Genomic DNA, 18,053 nt, shown 5'->3' on the forward strand with positions numbered 1-18,053 from the left:
AGTAGCTAAGAGAATACGCCATCCCCTTTTCCTTATGAATCAGGGTGAAGTCTCTCTCAGGGAGGAGTGATAGGGAATGGCAAAGGATACACCGACAAAGGAGATTAATCAGAACTGACTTTGACAAGCACTGTGGCAATTGGACAATTAAAACCCCAAATCCCTATAAATGTTCATTAAAACTAATAAAATTTAATAAAATAAAAAAAAGATTCCTAAATAAAACCCTACATGATAACAAACTCATCCCATGTTTACTGAGTAACAGCTATATAACAGGCACTATTTCCTTCTGGAGGTGGAGACAAAAAAGGTGAAATTCCTGTCCACCATAGTCTCATCTCTAGGCCTTCAAAGCCCATTCCCCAGAAATCTGGCCCTCTCACCTTGTGCTCTAACAGAATGCAGGTCAGCACCTGAAGACAGGCATCCACACCCAGAAGTTCCAAGGGAAGGTGCAATGGGAAATCTACTAGGTTAAATCGAGAGGGGTCTGGCAGAGCAAAAGTCAGAGCCGGCTGCAGTTCCTGTGGCAGGACCTCAATGTCTACTCGCTTCTGCCCAGAGACAGGCACAGGGGAGCGCAGCAATCGATAGATCCAGGCCTCGATCTCTCGAAGGTCATGCAGAAGCGCACTTGACTTCTCCTCCACCAGCAGTGATCCAGTGAAGATGCGCCACATGGTGTCCCTGAGGAGCAGACGGCAGGAAAGTGAGCGTCAGCAGTGAACACGCTGCTGCAACCCATGTAACCACAGCGGCGCGCTGAGGACAACCACAGAAATAGTATCATTAGGAAAGCCCACACCACGGGCTCAGATAGGATCAGAGGGTGTGGATAAGGGAAATAAGTACGCTAAGAATGTGTAAATGAAATACCAAATTCCTCAAGTTTACTTCAAGTGCAATTTTGGCAGGAGGTCTAACCATGAAGAAAGTTTTTCCTTGGTAAGAGCATAATTAATAGCATGCTGTTAGCTGCCACTGAGTTGGTCCCTGTCTCATGGTAACCTCACGCATAAAGGATTTACGCTGGCTAATTCTAAGAAGCAGATCACTTGGCCTTTCTTCTCCAGTCCATCTTAATCTGGAAACCTGTTCAGCATCACAGAAACACGGATGTCTCCATTGGCAGAAGGTTGGTGGCTATGCATGAGATGTCTCAGCCAGGAACAGAATTTCATGTCCCGTGATGGGGACACCTACCACTTGGCCACCACTATGTTCAAATAGTGCGGATCTTGCCTAAAGAGGTCTGAAGGACCCCTGGGTGAGGAAGTTCTGTAGGGTCATCACAGACCCACATTTCACCTCGACATACTTTCCCCTCCTTTCTGAGGGCCTATGGCACACCTCACCTTTGTATGCCTCGAGGAATGCCCAGCTTCTTGCCCAGAAGCCGCTCACTACAGCAGTCCACCAGACGTTTGAGGGTGTACAGACACTCTCGGAAGGTAGAGAAGAAGGGATAGTGGCTGAGCACGCACAGGGAGGTCAGGGTACTGTTTCGGGAACGGCTTCCCCCCTTGGCCCGGCATTTGCCCCGAGGAGACTGGTTGACGTCAGGGGTGGAATCTGCGCTGGGAGGCTGCAGGGATGAGCCGCTCTCTGAGCTCTCAGTGCCAGCCTCTTCTGAGGCACTGGTGGCACGGGTGCCTTCCTTCCCACGGGACCCTGTCCCAATCTCTCCCTTTTCCTTAGGCATTCGCTTCTGGAAGGAGCGGTAGAAGTTAACACAGATGCCATAACGCGTGACTCCCGTGTCCTTGTCGGTGAGGGTGAAGACGAAGGAGGTGTCATCTCGCAGACTCATGCGCCGCTGCCGCACGCTCAAGCAGCCCTCTGGCTGGCAGAAGAAAACCACATCTGGGGGCAGGGGAAACTCGGCATGGTCTTCTAGAGGGTAGCGCCGCAGCAGCTCGGGAGTCTGGGCCACACTGTCGCTGCTTGGATGCCTGGAGGATAAAAACCCAAACTCAGCCACAGGAAGGGACAGAAGGCTCGACCCAATTTTAACCACAGTCAACAAATAAAGCTTAATGTGCTATTCTGGGCAAAGGAACCTAACTAACAGGAGGACCTTGGAAAATCAGGGCCGTGAGACATATTCAGATGGTAGGCTAAACGAGTGCCACACTGTCAGGAAGACATCGATTAAAAATGAAAGGAAAATTACAGCAACAAAATTATCACTAACACCTTCAAAGCATTAGCATTTTTCAATGTGTGACCAAAAGAGAGAGCGCATGTAAACAAGCAGCACAATGCACTTCTCCTTTTTACAAAATAAGAAAACTGGAGAATAAAGAGTAAACTGGCTCAAGATCACAAAGGTTCTACTTAAGACAGAGTTCTGCTCAGTCTCTATTGCTTAAAGCCAATATTCTCCACACTCGTGACAATGTTGTTTCCACTGCTGGCGTCAAGGAGGTCATTAGGATAAGCCAGGGGAAGAATGATATATGCAAAACAGCATGGTAATGAGGGAGAGGAATGATTTTGTGGCTATCCAAGATGACAAAACAAACTCGGTCTCTTTGATTACCTGGCCCCAACGATCACTAGATAGTCAAGTAACCGAGGACAGAACTTCTTTTTCTGCACCATGGTTCCAACGCATCAGTTCATCTGAGAGAAATTCAGTGCAGGTGGCCAGTCAACGTTCCCAGAGGGAATTCTGGTATCTGAAAATCTAAAAGAAGGGGAAAAGTACTGATAAGATCCAATACTGCTCCTAAGAGGCTCATCCTTCTCAACTTTCTCTCAGGCAGGGACATAGGCCAGAAGGTTGTCCATTTTAATGCTATAGATAGGCGAACATGACACTCCCCTAGTTCAGAGTTCTATATAGGCTTGCGAGCTTACAGAGTCAAATATCACGATGTAGGATAAATAATGGCTCACCTCCTCATCTCTACAAACAAGCTTCTTTCCAGCCTACCCCTTGGGGTTTTGTTACATGAAAAATAGACGCAGGCTGTCTAATCATAATGACTCAGTCTCTATAACAAAAATTAAGTCATTTACAGGACTGCTTGAGGGTGGATCAGGAACAAACCAGACTCTGACCAGCACCAACCACACTCCCAGGTCTAATGCAAACCTAATTAGTTGCAACATTCTGGATTCAGCTTGATGTGAAGCCACCATAGAGAGTGTGTAATACAGCTAATTGAACTCAGACAATATACAACAGCTGGCTGTTCGACCTCAGACAGCTTCAAAGGAAGAACGTCTATGCTCCAATTACTTCAACGAAACTACTTTTCTTCTTTAAGCAAGAAGGGCCCAGTGGTTACTGCTCCGAGCTCTGCCCTTGGTGCTGAATCATTGTCTTCCTCCTCTATTCTAGTCCCAGGATTGGAATCAGTAACATAATATATACAGATATCTTGCCCCACTGTACCTTTCAGACATAAGAAAGGAGATGCAGAAATAGCAGGATTTCTGCAAAGACTGGGGTGAACTGCTCAGAGAAATAATGTCCATGCTACAGTGATAAAATGAAGAAAAACTTCTAAACTCACAAAACCACACATTCCTTGTCATTAACTGCAACTCACAGTGACCCACAGGCCAGCACAGAAGTGGCCTATGAGGTTTCTACAGCCGTAATCTTCACAGAAGCAGCTCGCCACCTCTTCCTCCTGTGGACTGGCTGGGGGGTTTAAACGGTCAACCTTAGGTTCATCAGCTAAGTGCTTAACCACTGTGCCACCTGGGCCCCTTGGGAAAAGCCTACAGTGTCTTATTTTCTTTCCTGTTGGGTCTCTAGCCACTTCTCTAAATAAAATTATTCGGCTCACTACAGTGTTATTTCCAGTGCTTCCAGGATTCCACCCCTACGCTCTCCACGTGGCCACGCTAGGACCTTGTTCACGGCACACACAGAGAGAATTTCATTAATCTCTCTCTCTCTCTCTCTCTCTCACACACACACACACACACACACACACACACACACACACTCATACTCCACTCCCTTGTTTGCTACCTTGTGTGCTCCCACACAGACAGACAGACACACAGACAAACAGATACACAACCCCTGTGTGCTGAAGGCCCTATTTGAGTAAGATAACGAGTCTAGGTTTTATCTTTTCCTTCCCCTAACAAATAATAAACAAAACCTACTTGCATCATACCCTCCAAGTCCCAAAATGCTGCTCCCTCCTTTCTCTTGCTCCCAACAGAGGACCTTCAGGTAATAGGATTCATTTTTGTCTCCATAGCGACTCTGGCTCCCAGCACTATTTATAGTAGAGTCACAGCCCCTCCCCTGCTTGGTGACCGCACAGTGTTAGCAGCTGCTACCTCAGAAGAGGCCAAAGGCCCGTAAGAATTCATTCTTCTTGAAGCTGGAGAGACCTCTTCTACTGAAAGCACCTGCTCAGAATGGGGCTGTCTTCTCCATCTGTTGCTAGTTTATGCTCGTCCTAATTCTGGCTTTGGGAGCCATTTCCTTACCAAATAAGCAGAACTAAGTCCTAGAAAACATCAGCCAGTACACTTATTTCTAGGTATCACCCCACCATCATGAACCCAAACTTTTAGTTCCCAACTGCTAGAGAGTCATGAGCATACTGCATAAGGTGGGACACAGTGACAGGGCTGAGCCAAGCTCCTCCCAAGACAAATAAGGAGGAATACAGAAAAATGAGACCGAAGACGGGTAAAACCACAGCTCAGTCTATAAAAAATTATATAGAAAATGCCTAGCGCAAGAACCAACAAACCTTGACATAAAACAGAATTTACAGGGCCAGAACTCAAAGCTTAAAATCTATGTCCATATGAAAAAAACCAAAACACCAAAACACCCCAAACCCATTTCCTGCCAAAATCTTAAAGATCACACCTAAAGTATCTCCTACTAATATATTGGGCACCAGGCTGTAAGCTTTGCTGGGATCCCCATCTTTGTCCATCTGATCAAGTTCATGATTTTTATAATAGTTGGTTGGGAGCATTGGTGGCCTAGTCCATAGGGAGTTGTGTTGCTAACCCAGCCACACCTCTCTGGCAGTTGAAATCTACCAGCAACAACTTGGGAGAAAAATCAGCAATCTCCCAATCAATTTACAGCCTCAGAAACCCAACAGAGGGGCAGCTATGAGTCTGTTCCAATTCCAGGGCAATGAGAGAGAAAGATCGCTACTGCTCTCATCTTCCAGACCCACATGAATCCAAAAGATCTTGTAACTAATCTGCTACTCTAAATCCACTGTCTTCAAGTCAATTCTGACTCATAGTGACCCTGTAAGACAGAGAAGAAGGCCCCACAGGATTGCTGAGGCTGTGGGTAGAACAGGGTTGTACTCGACTTCAGGACACCTAACCACAAGTAACAACAGTCTTTATGGAAACAGACTGTCACATCTTTTTCCTCCAGATCATCTTGGGGGTTTAAACCACCAATCTTTCGGTCAGCAGCCAAGCCTCTTAATCACTGTGCTGCGAGGGCTTCTGGCTACTAGTGACAGAATAGATAGGGGGTGGCTGGTCCTAGTCAACAAATTCATATCTCATCAACAACCAATGCCTCCAGTTTTTTAGACTGCAGAGATAACAGGCTTCCTCTCTTGCTGTGTCCCAGCCCTTCCCTTCCCCAAAGACTCTAAATCCTCTACCACCACACCTTCTTCTAACCAGTTTTAGAGTCTCTCTTTTGCCTCCTCAATCCTAATGCTAAAGTCAAGTCCCTATTTTCAATAGATTTCAAAATCACCCAGCTCAAAACCATTCCCATCTCCTGAGATCCCACATTAAGGATTCCACTCCATCAGACGCTGATGTAGGATCCACACACCTGAAAAGCCCCTATGCCTTTTCAGCTTACTTTGCCCATGCCAACCAAACGTTTGGCTCGGTCCCTCGTTTGGGGCAGGATTTCCAAGTAAAACCACAGGAATCGGGGAGCGATCTGACATCTCTGCTGACGTGAGCACAAGAGGAGGCTCTCCCCTCCTCCCTCACCGCGGGCAGTGACCTTGCAAGCGCATCAGCCCCAACTGGTCCAGCGTAGGGGAGAACTGGAGCAAGGAGGCAGGGCAGGAGCAGGGGTGGGGAGGAGGGAAGAGCAGGAATACGGAGAATTCAGATAGGAACGGGGAGGGGGGCAGTTGCAGAAAAGTCTCCCCTCTGCAGCATGCTGTTTTCTCATTTGAAACAGCCAGTGGAAAAAAAAAGAAAATGAAAATGAAAAGCAACTAATCATGGCCTTCCAAATTCTAACCAGAAATAAGGTGCATGCACACGCGCGCTCACCCGCCAGGTGCTGATCCCGGGTCGGGCTCCTGCTGCCCGGCCGCCCGCTCACCCCCACACCTGCTGGACAGCTCTCCCCGCGGCCCCCGGAGCCTGCGCCGCCCGCCTCCCCAGCAGGAACCGAGCCCAGCAGCCGCGGATGGCTCCCAGGCCCGCAGCCAGCACCCAGCTCGGCAGCCCGAGCACCCCCACATCTGGCCCCGCCCCCTTTCTTCATGCACTCCCCCAAATTGCACTCGAGACCCCACGCCCCTTTCCACTTTCGGAAGGTCTCCCTGGAACCGCTTTCTCCCTAGCGTTCGCGTTTATCCTCACAACCTGTTATCCCGTTGAAGCAGCCGGTCCCAAATAACCTACTGGAGTCCCCAGTGGCCCGGATTTCCCTACCTCTTGCACCCCAGGAGAGCAGCCAGGCCCGGACGTGCTCGGGGAGCCTCGCGGCAGGAGCTACCCTGCGTGGCTCCGCTCTGGGGCGGACGCCAGTTCCGTGTCTGCACCGGGGGGGCGCGTACCACTCGCACCGGGCGAGGGAGGAGGAGGCTGATGGGGGGCCGGGGCCGTACCATTCACCCCTGAGGGGTGGAGTGGGCTGCACCAAGCTGAGCCCAGAAGGGTGGAGCCGGGGAGGAAGACTGCTATGCGTACACCTATCCGTGTGTGGGAGTGAGAACGGGATGGGCAGCGCCGGGTCAGCCCAGCGCCGCTGCATGCTAAGGGGAGGACTCAAAGGACTACCTGTTGTTTGGGTTACGCAAGCAGTTTTCAATCTGACGTGGGAACAGAACCCATTCTGACGACACGCTGATGCCTCTGGAAGCGGCTTCTCGAGATAAACTACCCCTAAAATTTTCTGACATTCCCTGATGCCTCACCTCTCCCCCCCACGCGCCAGGTTTGGAACTACCCAATCGCCTCGGCTAGACCGGCGGCTACCCGGGAGGTGGAGCCTACCAACTCAGGGACGGGGGTGTCCGCGGGCTGGCAGGCGGGGCCTCGGGCAACACCTACACTAGACGCGCATCGGGAGTGCCGCGGTGTGCGCTGGGAAACGGAGTCCAGCATCCTGAGAGCCCAGACCACAGCCGTGCTTCCACCTGCTGACCTCAGGGGCCATGTCTTCCCATTCCAGAAGGGCCTAAGGGAGCGTCTAGCAGGCCCTGACCTTTCCTGGTTGTGCCCTAGCCGACAGAAAAACTAAGGTGTTAGCTACACATACAAAGTACAAAATACTTTAACTGAAAACGCAACACTCTTTCCCTGACATATACACCAGGATTCCATTCTAAATCCTTAGGTACCAACATTTCATTTCACCCATTTGGTGCAGGGAATCTTGGTGGCACAGAGGGTCGGGCACTGGGCTGCTAACTTCAAGGATTACAGTTCAAACCTACCAGCACTCTGGGAGAAAGACCAGGAAGTCTAATCCTATAAAGATTCACAGCCTCTGAAACCTATGGGGCAGTTCTACTCCGTCCTATAGGGTCACCACGAGTCTGAACCCACTCTTTGGCAATGGGTATATACCAAACATGGGGCTGGTAAAAGGAGGGTCCCCTCTCATTACAAAGACTGTCACTTGTGACCGTCTCCCTTTTCTGGTTCTGGAGCTAGATCCTAAAGGAGAGCTTTCCTCTCTTCTTCTGTCCCCCACCCTCAACCCAGAAATGGGTTTCTCTCATTCTGTATTCATTTTGGTTTTCCTGTTCTAACAGTGCCATCACTGACGCAGCCTAAGGCATTTATAGCCAAGCCACAGAGAGAAAGAGCCACAGAGAGATAGGGGAGCATTTCTCTTGGGGCCCTGTGAGGAAAGCAGGAAGTGGTAGAGGCAGGATGGGCTGGGCCCTGGAGAACCTTGTGCAATGTGGCCCCCCAGGTTTACCCTTCTGGCTGAGTCAGTGTGGTCTTCACACAGAGCACAGTCATTAGCAGGACCCCCGGTCTCCAGCAGCCACAAAACTCCCAGTCCTTTGATTCTTCTTTAATACCCGATGAGGACCCTCTCCGCACCCTCCTAGCTCCCACCCCCTGGGGAACGTTTGTCTTCCTCAGTCATCTCCATCTCTGTGAGACGGCCACAGGGCCTCAGCCAGGTTCAGAAAACGAAAGGTCTGGGCCAAGAGCAGTCATTCGTGCACATCCCAGATCTCGGAGAGCAGTGGGGGAAGCTTTTTGTCCTGTAGGCGCAGGGCAAACACTTGCTCTGAGTGGACGCTGCTCAGTGTCCGGAGGCTCACCAGTTTCATTAGCATTCGTGGGAACATCAGTCGGTCCTGAGGGAAGGAGTGGACCAGTGAGTACCCTCCTTGTCTCTCTCTAGGGAAGGGGGCAAGGGTGGGGAAGTTGTGGGATAAGCAGAGAAAGATCTGTGTGCACAACGTAGGCAGAGAGGAAATCTTGCAGAGAAGGTGGGTGGTGAGGTGTGTCAAGGAGGAGGCCTGTGGGGGAGGGAACAGGGCGCCATGGGGAGACTCACATGGGGGTGATGGATGGAGACGTAAGCATGCAGGGCCTCCACATATGTGTGTTGCAGCCTCTCTACCTGGAGCTGGTTCTGCACGTTGGGCCTGTCTATAGGTCACCAACAGAGTTGAGGAGCAGGTCTGGCCAGGGTCTTAGTTCCCTACCCCAAATCAAAGCCCCAAAATCGGGACATGCCCCCGCCCAAGCTCTCAAATCCTCACATGCCATCAGGGCCTCCACCCCCACAATGCCTGCTGTGTAGGCCTCAAAGCCTCCTGGGTGCGAGGCCCTTGCTCAGTTTCCCTCCTGCTCCTCCCCCGCACCTGCAGAGAAGATGCTGATGGCGATAAGCAAAGCAAACTCGGCATCATTGAGTTTCAGCTCATTCATGGCTCTGGAGAACTCGAAGATGGGGTTGATGAACTCCACTTGCAGCCCTGGGGAGGAAGAAGGGAGGTTGGGGCAGGTGGCAGGAGCAGCAGGGACTCCCTTTTCTCCTCTAGGTCCTCAGTTCAAGGAACTACCTCACTAAGACATCTCCAAGAATAGAAAACCAGTTTGCTCTGTAAACATTTCTTCAAATATCTCTCTCTCTCTCTCTGTCACACACACACACACACACACACACACACACACACAGAGTTAAAGAAAAAAAGAAATCCAGAGCTTCTTTGAAAGAGAAAGAAAAAAGACATCTCCAGGGTTCTGCTCTGTGACCTGCAATGAGTTTCTAAACCTCTTCAAACCTCATCTGTGAAATGAGAGACATACTGGAATGTCTCATAAGACTGTGGAGATGGTTAAATGACAAAATAAGCAGAGCACTCAAGCGCTGTCCCTGGCACACAATCCCACAGGCAATAAGCCCATTTTAACTCACAGCCTATAGGGTTTTCAAGGCTGGACATCTTCACAGAAGCAGACAGCCTCATCGTTTTCCCCTGGAGTGACTATTGGGTTTAAACAATCAAACTTGTGCTTAGAAATCAAATTCTTTAACTGCTGAACCATCAGCATTTCTTGGCACACAGGAGGCATTGAATCAAATCAGAGTAATAATTCTCTCCTTTTCATTAGAATTTATGAGGGACCTATATCATTAAAAGTACAGACAACTCTTATTTTTTGCTCATAATAATTTTTTTTTTTTGCTGTCAATTGGCACTACTTATTTGAAATATTAAAGATCTATTTCATGTACCATCCTAGAGCACAGCAACGGAGTTACGGGTATAGACCTTGGAGCCAGACTGCCTCCGTTTGCCTCCTGGCCTCACCTCCTAGGAGCTGTGTGTCACCATAGGGAAATTATTTAACCTCTCTAGGCCTTGGTTTTCCCATCTGTAAAATGGAGATAAGATAGTACCTACCTCATAATAGGTTCTCAGAATGTCTAGAACATAGTAATTGCCATGTAATTGTTTGTTGTATATGTGAGTGTAAACTCAAAATCATTGCCACAGTCAGAACTGATTCATAGCTGACCCTCCAGTGGGATTTCAGAGGCTGTAACTTGCACAGGAGGAGACTGCTCATCTTTCTACCTCAGAGCAGCTGTTGGATTTGAACTGCCTACCTCTGGGTTAGCAGCATTAACTCCTTATCCACTATCCCACCAGCGCTCTGTCTGTGTATATGTGTGTGTACAAATTTTTATGGAACCAATCTTCTAATTAAGAAGAAAACTGGTATTCAACACACCATGACCTAAAGTCACAACACCTAGAGAGCCATTCTCCCATCCCATCACCACCAAGCACTGCCATTAAATGGATTCTGATTCATAGCAACCTTCCAGGACAGAGGAGCATTGCCCCATAGGATGCCGTAAATCCTCCCAGAGGAGCAGACCGCCTCTTCTCTCTCCCAATTTTCCACAGACATGCCGTGTGTCTCTCCACCCCACACTGTCCCCTAGGCTTTCTCAAATTTCTCTCAGCAGCCATCTGCTTTACTTTTCCATTCAAGGCTCTTGATTAGTCACTTCCTGTACTTTCACCCTGATGTTTAGCATCAGTGTGTGTTGATCCATCTCGTGGCCAGTCCTCATTTTAGAAAGCATTTCTGGGTGAGCATCTTTTTGCCCCTGTGGGAAGCCCCTTGGCACCAAGAGGAAATGGAGGTTCTCGAGCTGGTTTATGACACTCTGAGGGTCTGCTAATGCTCACCGAAGGAACTCAATGAAATACGATCGTGTCTCCATCACTTCTCAACCACTGCATACAACATATGGCAGTGGATATGGGGGGCGGGGATGGGATGGGGAAGAGACCTGACAAAAACAGAGCTTGAGTTTCTTTCTCAAGATCTCACTGATGAAATAAGAAATGAAAGGCAAACGTGATGATAGCAAAACTGCTTATATAAATAAGTCTATAAATAGGGACAGATTCAGAAAGCACAAGCTAAGTCCACGAGTGCTGGAAGGAAGACAGAAACATTAGAACTGGGGAGGATTTATCAAGGAGAACATTATGAAGGAGAAGGCCATGGTTGAGGGGGACGGGGGTACTGATAATCTGGGGAAGAGGTGATTTGGTAGAAAAATGCAGCAGGGCTGGGCTTTTGAAGCTAAATAAAGTCATGCGCTGCAAAGGGTTTTCTAGACTCTAATCTTTGAAGACACAGATTACCAGGTCTTTGTTCTATGACGTTAATGAGTAAGTTCAGACAACCAACTTTTTGGTCCCAAGACCTTAAAGTCATCATATTACCTCTATGCCTTTGAAGTCAAGAAATCCCGACAGCCCTATTAACTGTGCCCTACAGTTAAAGGAAGATTTCCGAGAAAACACTCCAGGTAGTCTGTATTGGGACAAAAGGCATATGAGCTGACCTGAGCCACCAGAAAGCAGGGCAAGCTCTATGAGATCTGGCCTGGACACCAGGATCTATGAACCCAAGGACGGAGTTGCTAAAAACATTCTGCCATGGAGTCGGTTCCAACTTGGAGCAAGCTTCCGTTAGGTGTGATGTCTGTAAATTAATTGTAAAGGGAGGAAACTGCCCATTTTTCTCCTGAGGAGCTGCTGGTGGATGTTGGATTCAAATTGTCAAAATAGGAGTTTGACTTAGCAGTACAACTGGCTATGTTATATATGTTATATACTGACTGCCACCAGAGCTCAGCACAGATAAATTTTATATACCCATTCACTCCTTGCCAAATTGCTGGTCTCTGCAAAACTCCCTGAGCCTTTCAGCCTTTCCCACCTGTGCATCCGTAACACCCACATTCAAAACCCGGCTGCCAGAGGTCAATGACAATTTTGCTGACCTCATGGGTTTCAGGGTAAACTGTGCTCTGTAAGGGTTTTAAATGGCTGAGTTTTTGAAGGTAGATTGCCAGGCCTTTCTTCTGAGGCACTTTGGGACTTCCAACCTTTCCATAAGTAGCCCAATGCATGAATCACTTGCACCATGTTGTTGTTGTTGTTGTTGTTGTTGTTGTTGATTGCCTTTGAGTCGAGCAGGACTCATAGCGACCCTATGAACAAAAGGTCTGAAGCCATAGAAGTTCATAGAGTTTCCAGAGGCATGTTATTTAGGAAGTGGATGCCACTCCTGCTTCCAAACCTGTCATAGTATATTATTGTTGTTATGTGTCATTGAGTGAGTCGCCTGTGATGCATAGCAACCCTATGTAGAGGAGCTCTGAACCCTTCCCTGTGAACCAGTCTCACAAATTCCGACACACCAACCCCCATCACCCCAGTTACTGCATCAGTGCATCTCATTAGGGATGGGGTCTCCCTCTCCTGCACTGTGCTCTGCTGTACATAGGGTTTTATATTTCAGAAGTGGATGGCCAATCCTTCTTCTAGTCTGTCTTAATTTGGATGTTCACTGTTCCGAACAGGTGAAACACACTTCCCTTACAGAAATAACCAATACATTCACCATCCCCCCACCCCAAGCACATGTGACTTGTCTCTACCCTTTCTATGCTACCTTCCCATTCCTTGCACACCCAGCTACCTGGTCAAGCTCGCCCTTCCCCAGCCACCTCTCAATATGATCACCAGTCACTTCTGTGATGCCTTGCACCATCTAGAACTCCTAATATAAACATTACCAGTAATTAAAATGTGAGGACACCCACCCACCCACACACACACAACTCTATCAGATAGATAGAAGGAATGTGAGCTAACTCTTGGTGGAAATATTCCAGTCCTAGATGGAAGTGTTCCATGGAAGGAAGTAATATTCTCCTTGGAGGAGGGTTAGCGAAAGAGGAAGACTCGCAACCAAATGGACTGACACAGTGACTGCTCAAACTGGTTCAGGTATGTCAGAAATGTGGAGGATGCCACAGGATAGGATAGGGTTCAGATCTGTTGTTCAAAGGGACTCTATGGGCCAGACTCGACTTGACGGCACCTAACAATAAAAGATAGGGCTCATTCTATCATGCTAAAGTCACCCCACCTGAACACCTCTGCAATGTTTCAACTGCAGTCCCATGGCCTATCTGAAAAGGCAACTAAGAAAAAGAAAGGAAAAAAAGGTAGGAGATAATCAGCACAAGGAAGGAGACTTTTTGAGTCTTAACAATCACATGTACGGAGCTCTGGTGGCCTACTGGGAAGAAGCTGCATTGCAATCCTGAAGGCACGCAGTTTGAATCCACTTGCTGCTCCTCAGGAGAAAGATGAGCAGTCTCCTCCCATGTGATTAATTGCTTCTGAAAACCCATTGGAGGGTCTGTTATGGGTCGGTTCTGACTCGATGGTACTGAGCAACGACAAAAATCACTAGAGAAAGATTTGCTTGCTACGGACTAAAACACTTCTGCTCAGTGTTATGGTTTCCTAGTTCTAGAACTTTAGACAAAATAGTATAGAGAAGCACAGTACTGAACACAGGTTTAAGTGGAGCTTCTTGTTTAGGTGAAGTGAGGATAAAGAAGATTTCTGTGCCTCCTGGTTTCTCTTTCCAGGTGACACTTCCATGGAACCTAGAGCGTCCTTGGAATACAGTTGGAGAACCACAGGCCTACTGCACCCGGGGCCAGGGGTTCACTCAGAGCAACTGAAAGGGGCCTTCTGCCTCTCTGCCTTCGAATAACAAGGGGTGCCTTCCTTTCTAGCTGCCTAGACCTTGGGTTCTGGAGGGCTCAGCAATCCCATGACAAAAAAGCACCTGTCCATTCCAACCCAAGCCCTTCGTCATCCCAGCTCTCACCTGCTTTGGCAAAGTCTTCCCGGTTGTAACTGAAATCCTTGAGGAAGGTGATGCTCTCACTCCCAGGGTTGTACCTCCGAGATGTCTCCAGAAGCATCACCTGGACAAATAACAGATCACGAACGGAGCATGGGACGGCTGGTCTGGACAGGTCTATCTCCCTCACTCTCACTTCCGTGGGGACTCAAATTCCCCAAAAGGATGCTTAGAGCCCCCTCCCACAGGCAATCCTACTCTGGTTCTCCCTTCAACCCTCAATCCTCCAGCCACCTCAATGGCAGAGGTCTTCAGCAGGGCAATCTGGTCCTCCCGACTAAGCTGCAGGAAGCCGGGCAGCTGCTTGGCGAAGTCCACAATCTCCTGCACAGAGACGATGGCCAGCTCCGTGAAGTGGGCGAAGCGCTGCTGACGGGCCTCCCGGCTCTGAGGATCCGGCGCCATGGGCCATGGCTAACAGCAACAGCAAGGAGGGAAGAAGAAGAAAGCCATTCTGAGGTGGGTGTTGGGAAGCCACCTGGGCCCGAGCCACCTCTCCCCAGGTCCCTCTGGTACCGTGACTCGGAGCTGATCAGAGAAGGAGCGTCTGTTGCACTGCTGCTGGGCCGCGACCAGCTTCTCGATCATGCCCAGCTGTTCCGGGCTGAGCTGGGGCAGGACCTGCGGAGGGGAGGCCGCCCTCGGAGGCACCGGAGTGGCCTGGGCCTGCTCCTCCTCTTGCCGCTTCAGCTTCTTCAGGCGGATTTGTTCTTCTGACAAGACACCTAAGGATGGTGTCACGTGTGAGAAGCAGGGAGACGGGAAGAGAGGGAGCACGTGTGGGGAGAGGGGGTGGTTTGAGGCCCCAGAAAAGCACAGAGTCAAATCTATTGTGGTCCAGGCAGTTCTGAGTCATACTGACCCTGTTAAGATAAAACAGACCTACCCCCTGTTAAGACAGAATAGAGCTATACGTCCTCTGATTTATATATACACATATATCTCAGTTATTGATCTGATTTATCTATAAAGCTGCTTCTGAAGCTATAAATCTTCATGGGAGCAGGCTGACTTGTCTTTCTCCCATGAAGTGGCAGGTGGGTTTGATCTTCCCACCTTCTGGCTAGCAGCCCAAGGCTTAGTCTACAGTGCCACCAGGGCTCCTAGCCTTTGGGAGTATATCAAGGAATAGATTTTACTCCATTCTTCGGGAACCAAAAGATTAGGAAGCCCCGGCCTGTAGGTTCAGGTTCCAGTCTACCCCCAAAATGTCATCATCATCACCCCCCCAACAAGGTCCCCCCTTTCCCATCAGCTCCTCCCCTCATTCCCGTCTCCAGACACTCACATTCCTCCCGCATGCCAGCCTGGCGGCATTTACGAAACCGACACTCCTGGCACTTGCGCCGCATGTAGGTGTCCATGGGGCAGTGGCCGCCGCTGTGGCAGACGTAGTGCGCCCCCTTGATGACGCTGCGACGGAAGAACCCCTTGCAGCCCTCGCAGCTCAGCACGTTGTAGTGGAAGCCCGAGGCCTTGTCCCCACACACACTGCACAGCTCGTTACCCAGCATTTTGGGGGCTGGTCCCTTTTTCCGTTTTGCTGCACGAAACTCTAAGATACAGGAAGGTGGTTTAGTGTGCCTCCCAAGGTGCCCACTCGGCCACTACCCTGAGCATTCAGTGACCTTCATTCCCTTCAGTATATGCAGTCGCAACCCATTCGTTGCCAATAAGTCAGAATCGGCTCATAGCTGACCCTCGGCAGGTCTTTGAAGAGATAAAATGCGCCAGAGGAAATTGCTCATCTTTCTCCCACCAAACTGCTCGTGAAGTCAAAGGCTAGAGAGGTGTGGTGGCCTCAGATTTAGCAGAGCAAACAGACTAGATCACCAGAGCTCCCTATATGCAATCTAGTCTCTAGTATAAAAACCGCTGTTATGTTGTTGTTACCCTTGAATCCGTTCTGACTCACAGTAACCTTATATGTGTGCAATGTCAGACCGGCTTCATAATGTTTCCAAGGCTAGAACCTTCTAGAAGCAGATAGCCAAGGCTGTCTTTTGAAGAACTTCTGAGTATGTTAAAATCCCTGATCTTTTAACTAGTAGGCAATTTCTTAGCCATTTGTGCCACCTGGGGACTCCTTATTCTAAAAGTAGTAACTCTTGTTTACCAAGTGCCTTTACAGCTTGGGTATTGGACGAGTCCTTTTATATGCAATATGTACTATAATTATTCTATTTTACAGAAAATTAAATTGAGGATCCAAAAAGTTAAATCATTGCTTGATGACCTTGTAGAGACAAAACCCCCAATCTGATCACTCAGGTCTAGTTAATGTCAAGATTTTTTTAACCTAACTGTGATAGTATAGGGTAAAGAGGTCCAAGATACTCCTCCTAGACCAGGGGCCCGTGGCTCCTCCTCACCTGTGGGTTCTGGAGGGATCTTTGTCCTGTGGAGCAGGGCCATGGCTTCTGCAGCCTCCAGCCCCATTCCTGAAGTGCCCGGGGAGGCCTGTGGTGTTCGGGCATCCTCTCTGAGGATGCAGTTGCTGCCTCCTAGCACCTGGCTGCTTGCATCTTGCACATCTGGCTCCCACAGCTCCACTGCAGAGTCTGATCCCCAAAAGAGAGGTATAAAGGGAATCAGTCTGGCCCTGTGCCACCTCCCCAGAATCCTGAGAAGCTGCACACTTAACCCTACCCTTAGAGGGCAGCAGAGTCCCAACTCAGGCTTTGGGACCCCAGAATTGAGGACTACCTATTTGTATTCTCTTGTATCTCAAGACCTCAAATGAGGATAGTAGTTTTTGCTCCCTTAGAGGAGTGACATTAGTGCACCATACATTTCAGAGATCAGATAGGATTCCTGCAAACCAGAGCTGGGTAAAGGTTAGACATGCCAGTGCTTCCCCATCAGCAAGCCCTGATCAAGAAGAGCTGAGCAGGTACTTGCAAGGTCAAGTGCAGGACCCAGGGTAGCGGTGACAGAAAAAGGCAAGCAATACCAAGAAGTTCTCAGGACTGCTCTCTGGGGAAAGGCTGAAGGCAGGTAGTGGGAGGAGGAGGCTGGTTCCTGAGGGTGGAGAGGGCTGGAGTGAAGCAGCTTACCAGGAGATACATCAGGCACAGGCGCTTCCAGCCACAAGGACATCTCTTCCTGGAGCCCTGGACATCACCAAGGGACTGTCCTGCAGGAATGTCCTAGGTTACATCCTTCCAGAGCTGAGCCCCAGTCTAGCTTCAGCCTGTCCTTCGTCAGTACCAACAGCATCAGTTAACGTTTACTTGCCATATATTAGCTCCATGCTTCCCAACACCCTTGAACTTGCAATAGTCATGATTACTATTCTTTAGTCCGTTTTACAGAAAGAGTAAATTGCCATGGTCACATAGTTAGCCAGTGACAGAACTAAGACTCCAATAACAGACCTCTCTGATTTCAAAATCATACCCCCCTTCTTCCCAGCGCCTCCTCCAGCTCATTAGAGAGAGCGGGCACACTGTCCATGTACCAGACTAGTTTGATTTTAGGAAAGGCAGGCTGGGAGCTGCCACACATTTGGGCAGGACCTGAAGATGACGGAGGCTCACCCTTCACTGCTTAGCTTTTAGAGACTCCTCATTGCTACCCTTCCCAAGGTCCCAGCACAAGTATCCAAGGATGTCACTAATTCTCACATAGGTCCCTTTCTCCCAGGTCTTCATGAGTTTCTCTGGGGCCTGAATCGAGTCCTTTCCCAGCCCAGCTTCAGTCACCATCATTGCTCACGTCTCCCCCTTTCTAGGCCCCCACGCTCACCCCGCGGACTCACACACAGAGCCGCCGGCCGTGCACGGGCGCGGACCCACCGAAGGCGCAGGCCACCCGATTCCCGGCCGGGCAGTCTCTGGAGCCCCCTTGCTGGGAGAAGACGCCGGTGCAGCCCCCGATCGCTGGTCACAGAGCTGGAGCCCTGGAGAAGTGGAGGTGGGGACAGGCTGAGAGGAGGGACTGAAGGGTTAGGGCCACCTCTTCTTCCTGTCAGCGGCCCCGGGGGCGCCCCGAGCTCTGCCTCTGCGCCCCCGCCCACCGGGCGCTTCCCCCGCACGCTGACTCCTCCCCGGGCCCCCTCAGCCGGCGGTCGCGCGTGTCCGGCTCCCAGCACGGCC

The 18,053-nt window shown here is 49.6% G+C and overlaps 2 protein-coding genes across 15 annotated transcripts in view; both read right to left on the reverse strand.

Moving 5' to 3' along the window:
• Positions 1-2,696, reverse strand: part of MADD (MAP-kinase activating death domain) — a 54,078-nt gene extending 51,382 nt beyond the window's left edge. For 6 of the 13 annotated variants that reach the window (XM_006896698.1, XM_006896699.1, XM_006896696.1 and 3 more), the window contains exons 1-3: positions 2,546-2,692; positions 1,359-1,955; positions 387-690 (exon numbers count right to left, since the gene is read on the reverse strand). In XM_006896698.1, the coding sequence (XP_006896760.1) occupies positions 387-690; positions 1,359-1,955; positions 2,546-2,607 (963 nt within the window). In that variant the 5' untranslated portion in view covers positions 2,608-2,692. Of the gene's footprint in view, positions 1-386; positions 691-1,358; positions 1,956-2,545 lie in introns of all 13 variants that reach the window. The other 7 variants (XM_006896697.1, XM_006896691.1, XM_006896690.1 and 4 more) reach the window with 2 other exon arrangements.
• A 5,349-nt stretch (positions 2,697-8,045) lies between these two features.
• Positions 8,046-17,827, reverse strand: NR1H3 (nuclear receptor subfamily 1, group H, member 3). Of its 2 annotated transcripts, XM_006896700.1 has the most exons (10): positions 17,754-17,827; positions 17,013-17,092; positions 16,329-16,517; positions 15,245-15,511; positions 14,473-14,681; positions 14,191-14,370; positions 13,921-14,020; positions 9,057-9,170; positions 8,747-8,841; positions 8,237-8,543 (listed from the first exon to the last, which is right to left on the reverse strand). In XM_006896700.1, exons 2-10 carry the CDS (start codon positions 17,053-17,055, stop codon positions 8,397-8,399), a joined length of 1,344 nt encoding a protein of 447 aa, XP_006896762.1. In that variant the 5' UTR covers positions 17,056-17,092; positions 17,754-17,827; the 3' UTR covers positions 8,237-8,396. The 2 variants fall into 2 exon arrangements, with proteins under 2 accessions (XP_006896763.1, XP_006896762.1); XM_006896701.1 differs by lacking the exon at positions 14,191-14,370 and having other exon boundaries at positions 8,046-8,543.
• Between the last annotated feature and the right edge of the window lie 226 nt (positions 17,828-18,053).

This window comes from Elephantulus edwardii, unplaced genomic scaffold, assembly GCF_000299155.1.
Source record: "Elephantulus edwardii isolate Elephantulus edwardi_28Jun2011 unplaced genomic scaffold, EleEdw1.0 scaffold00189, whole genome shotgun sequence".
In the NCBI taxonomy this organism is placed as follows: domain Eukaryota; kingdom Metazoa; phylum Chordata; class Mammalia; order Macroscelidea; family Macroscelididae; genus Elephantulus; species Elephantulus edwardii.

Excerpts from the sequence above, each read along its gene's own strand:
- NR1H3 (XM_006896700.1), bottom strand. The coding sequence starts at position 17,055 with ATGTCCTTGTGGCTGGAAGCGCCTGTGCCTGATGTATCTCCTG. Across the intron at positions 16,518-17,012 it reads TGTGCCTGATGTATCTCCTG|ACTCTGCAGTGGAGCTGTGG; the intron begins GTAAGCTGCTTC and ends TTTGGGGATCAG. Across the intron at positions 15,512-16,328 it reads GATCCCTCCAGAACCCACAG|AGTTTCGTGCAGCAAAACGG; the intron begins GTGAGGAGGAGC and ends CCTGTATCTTAG.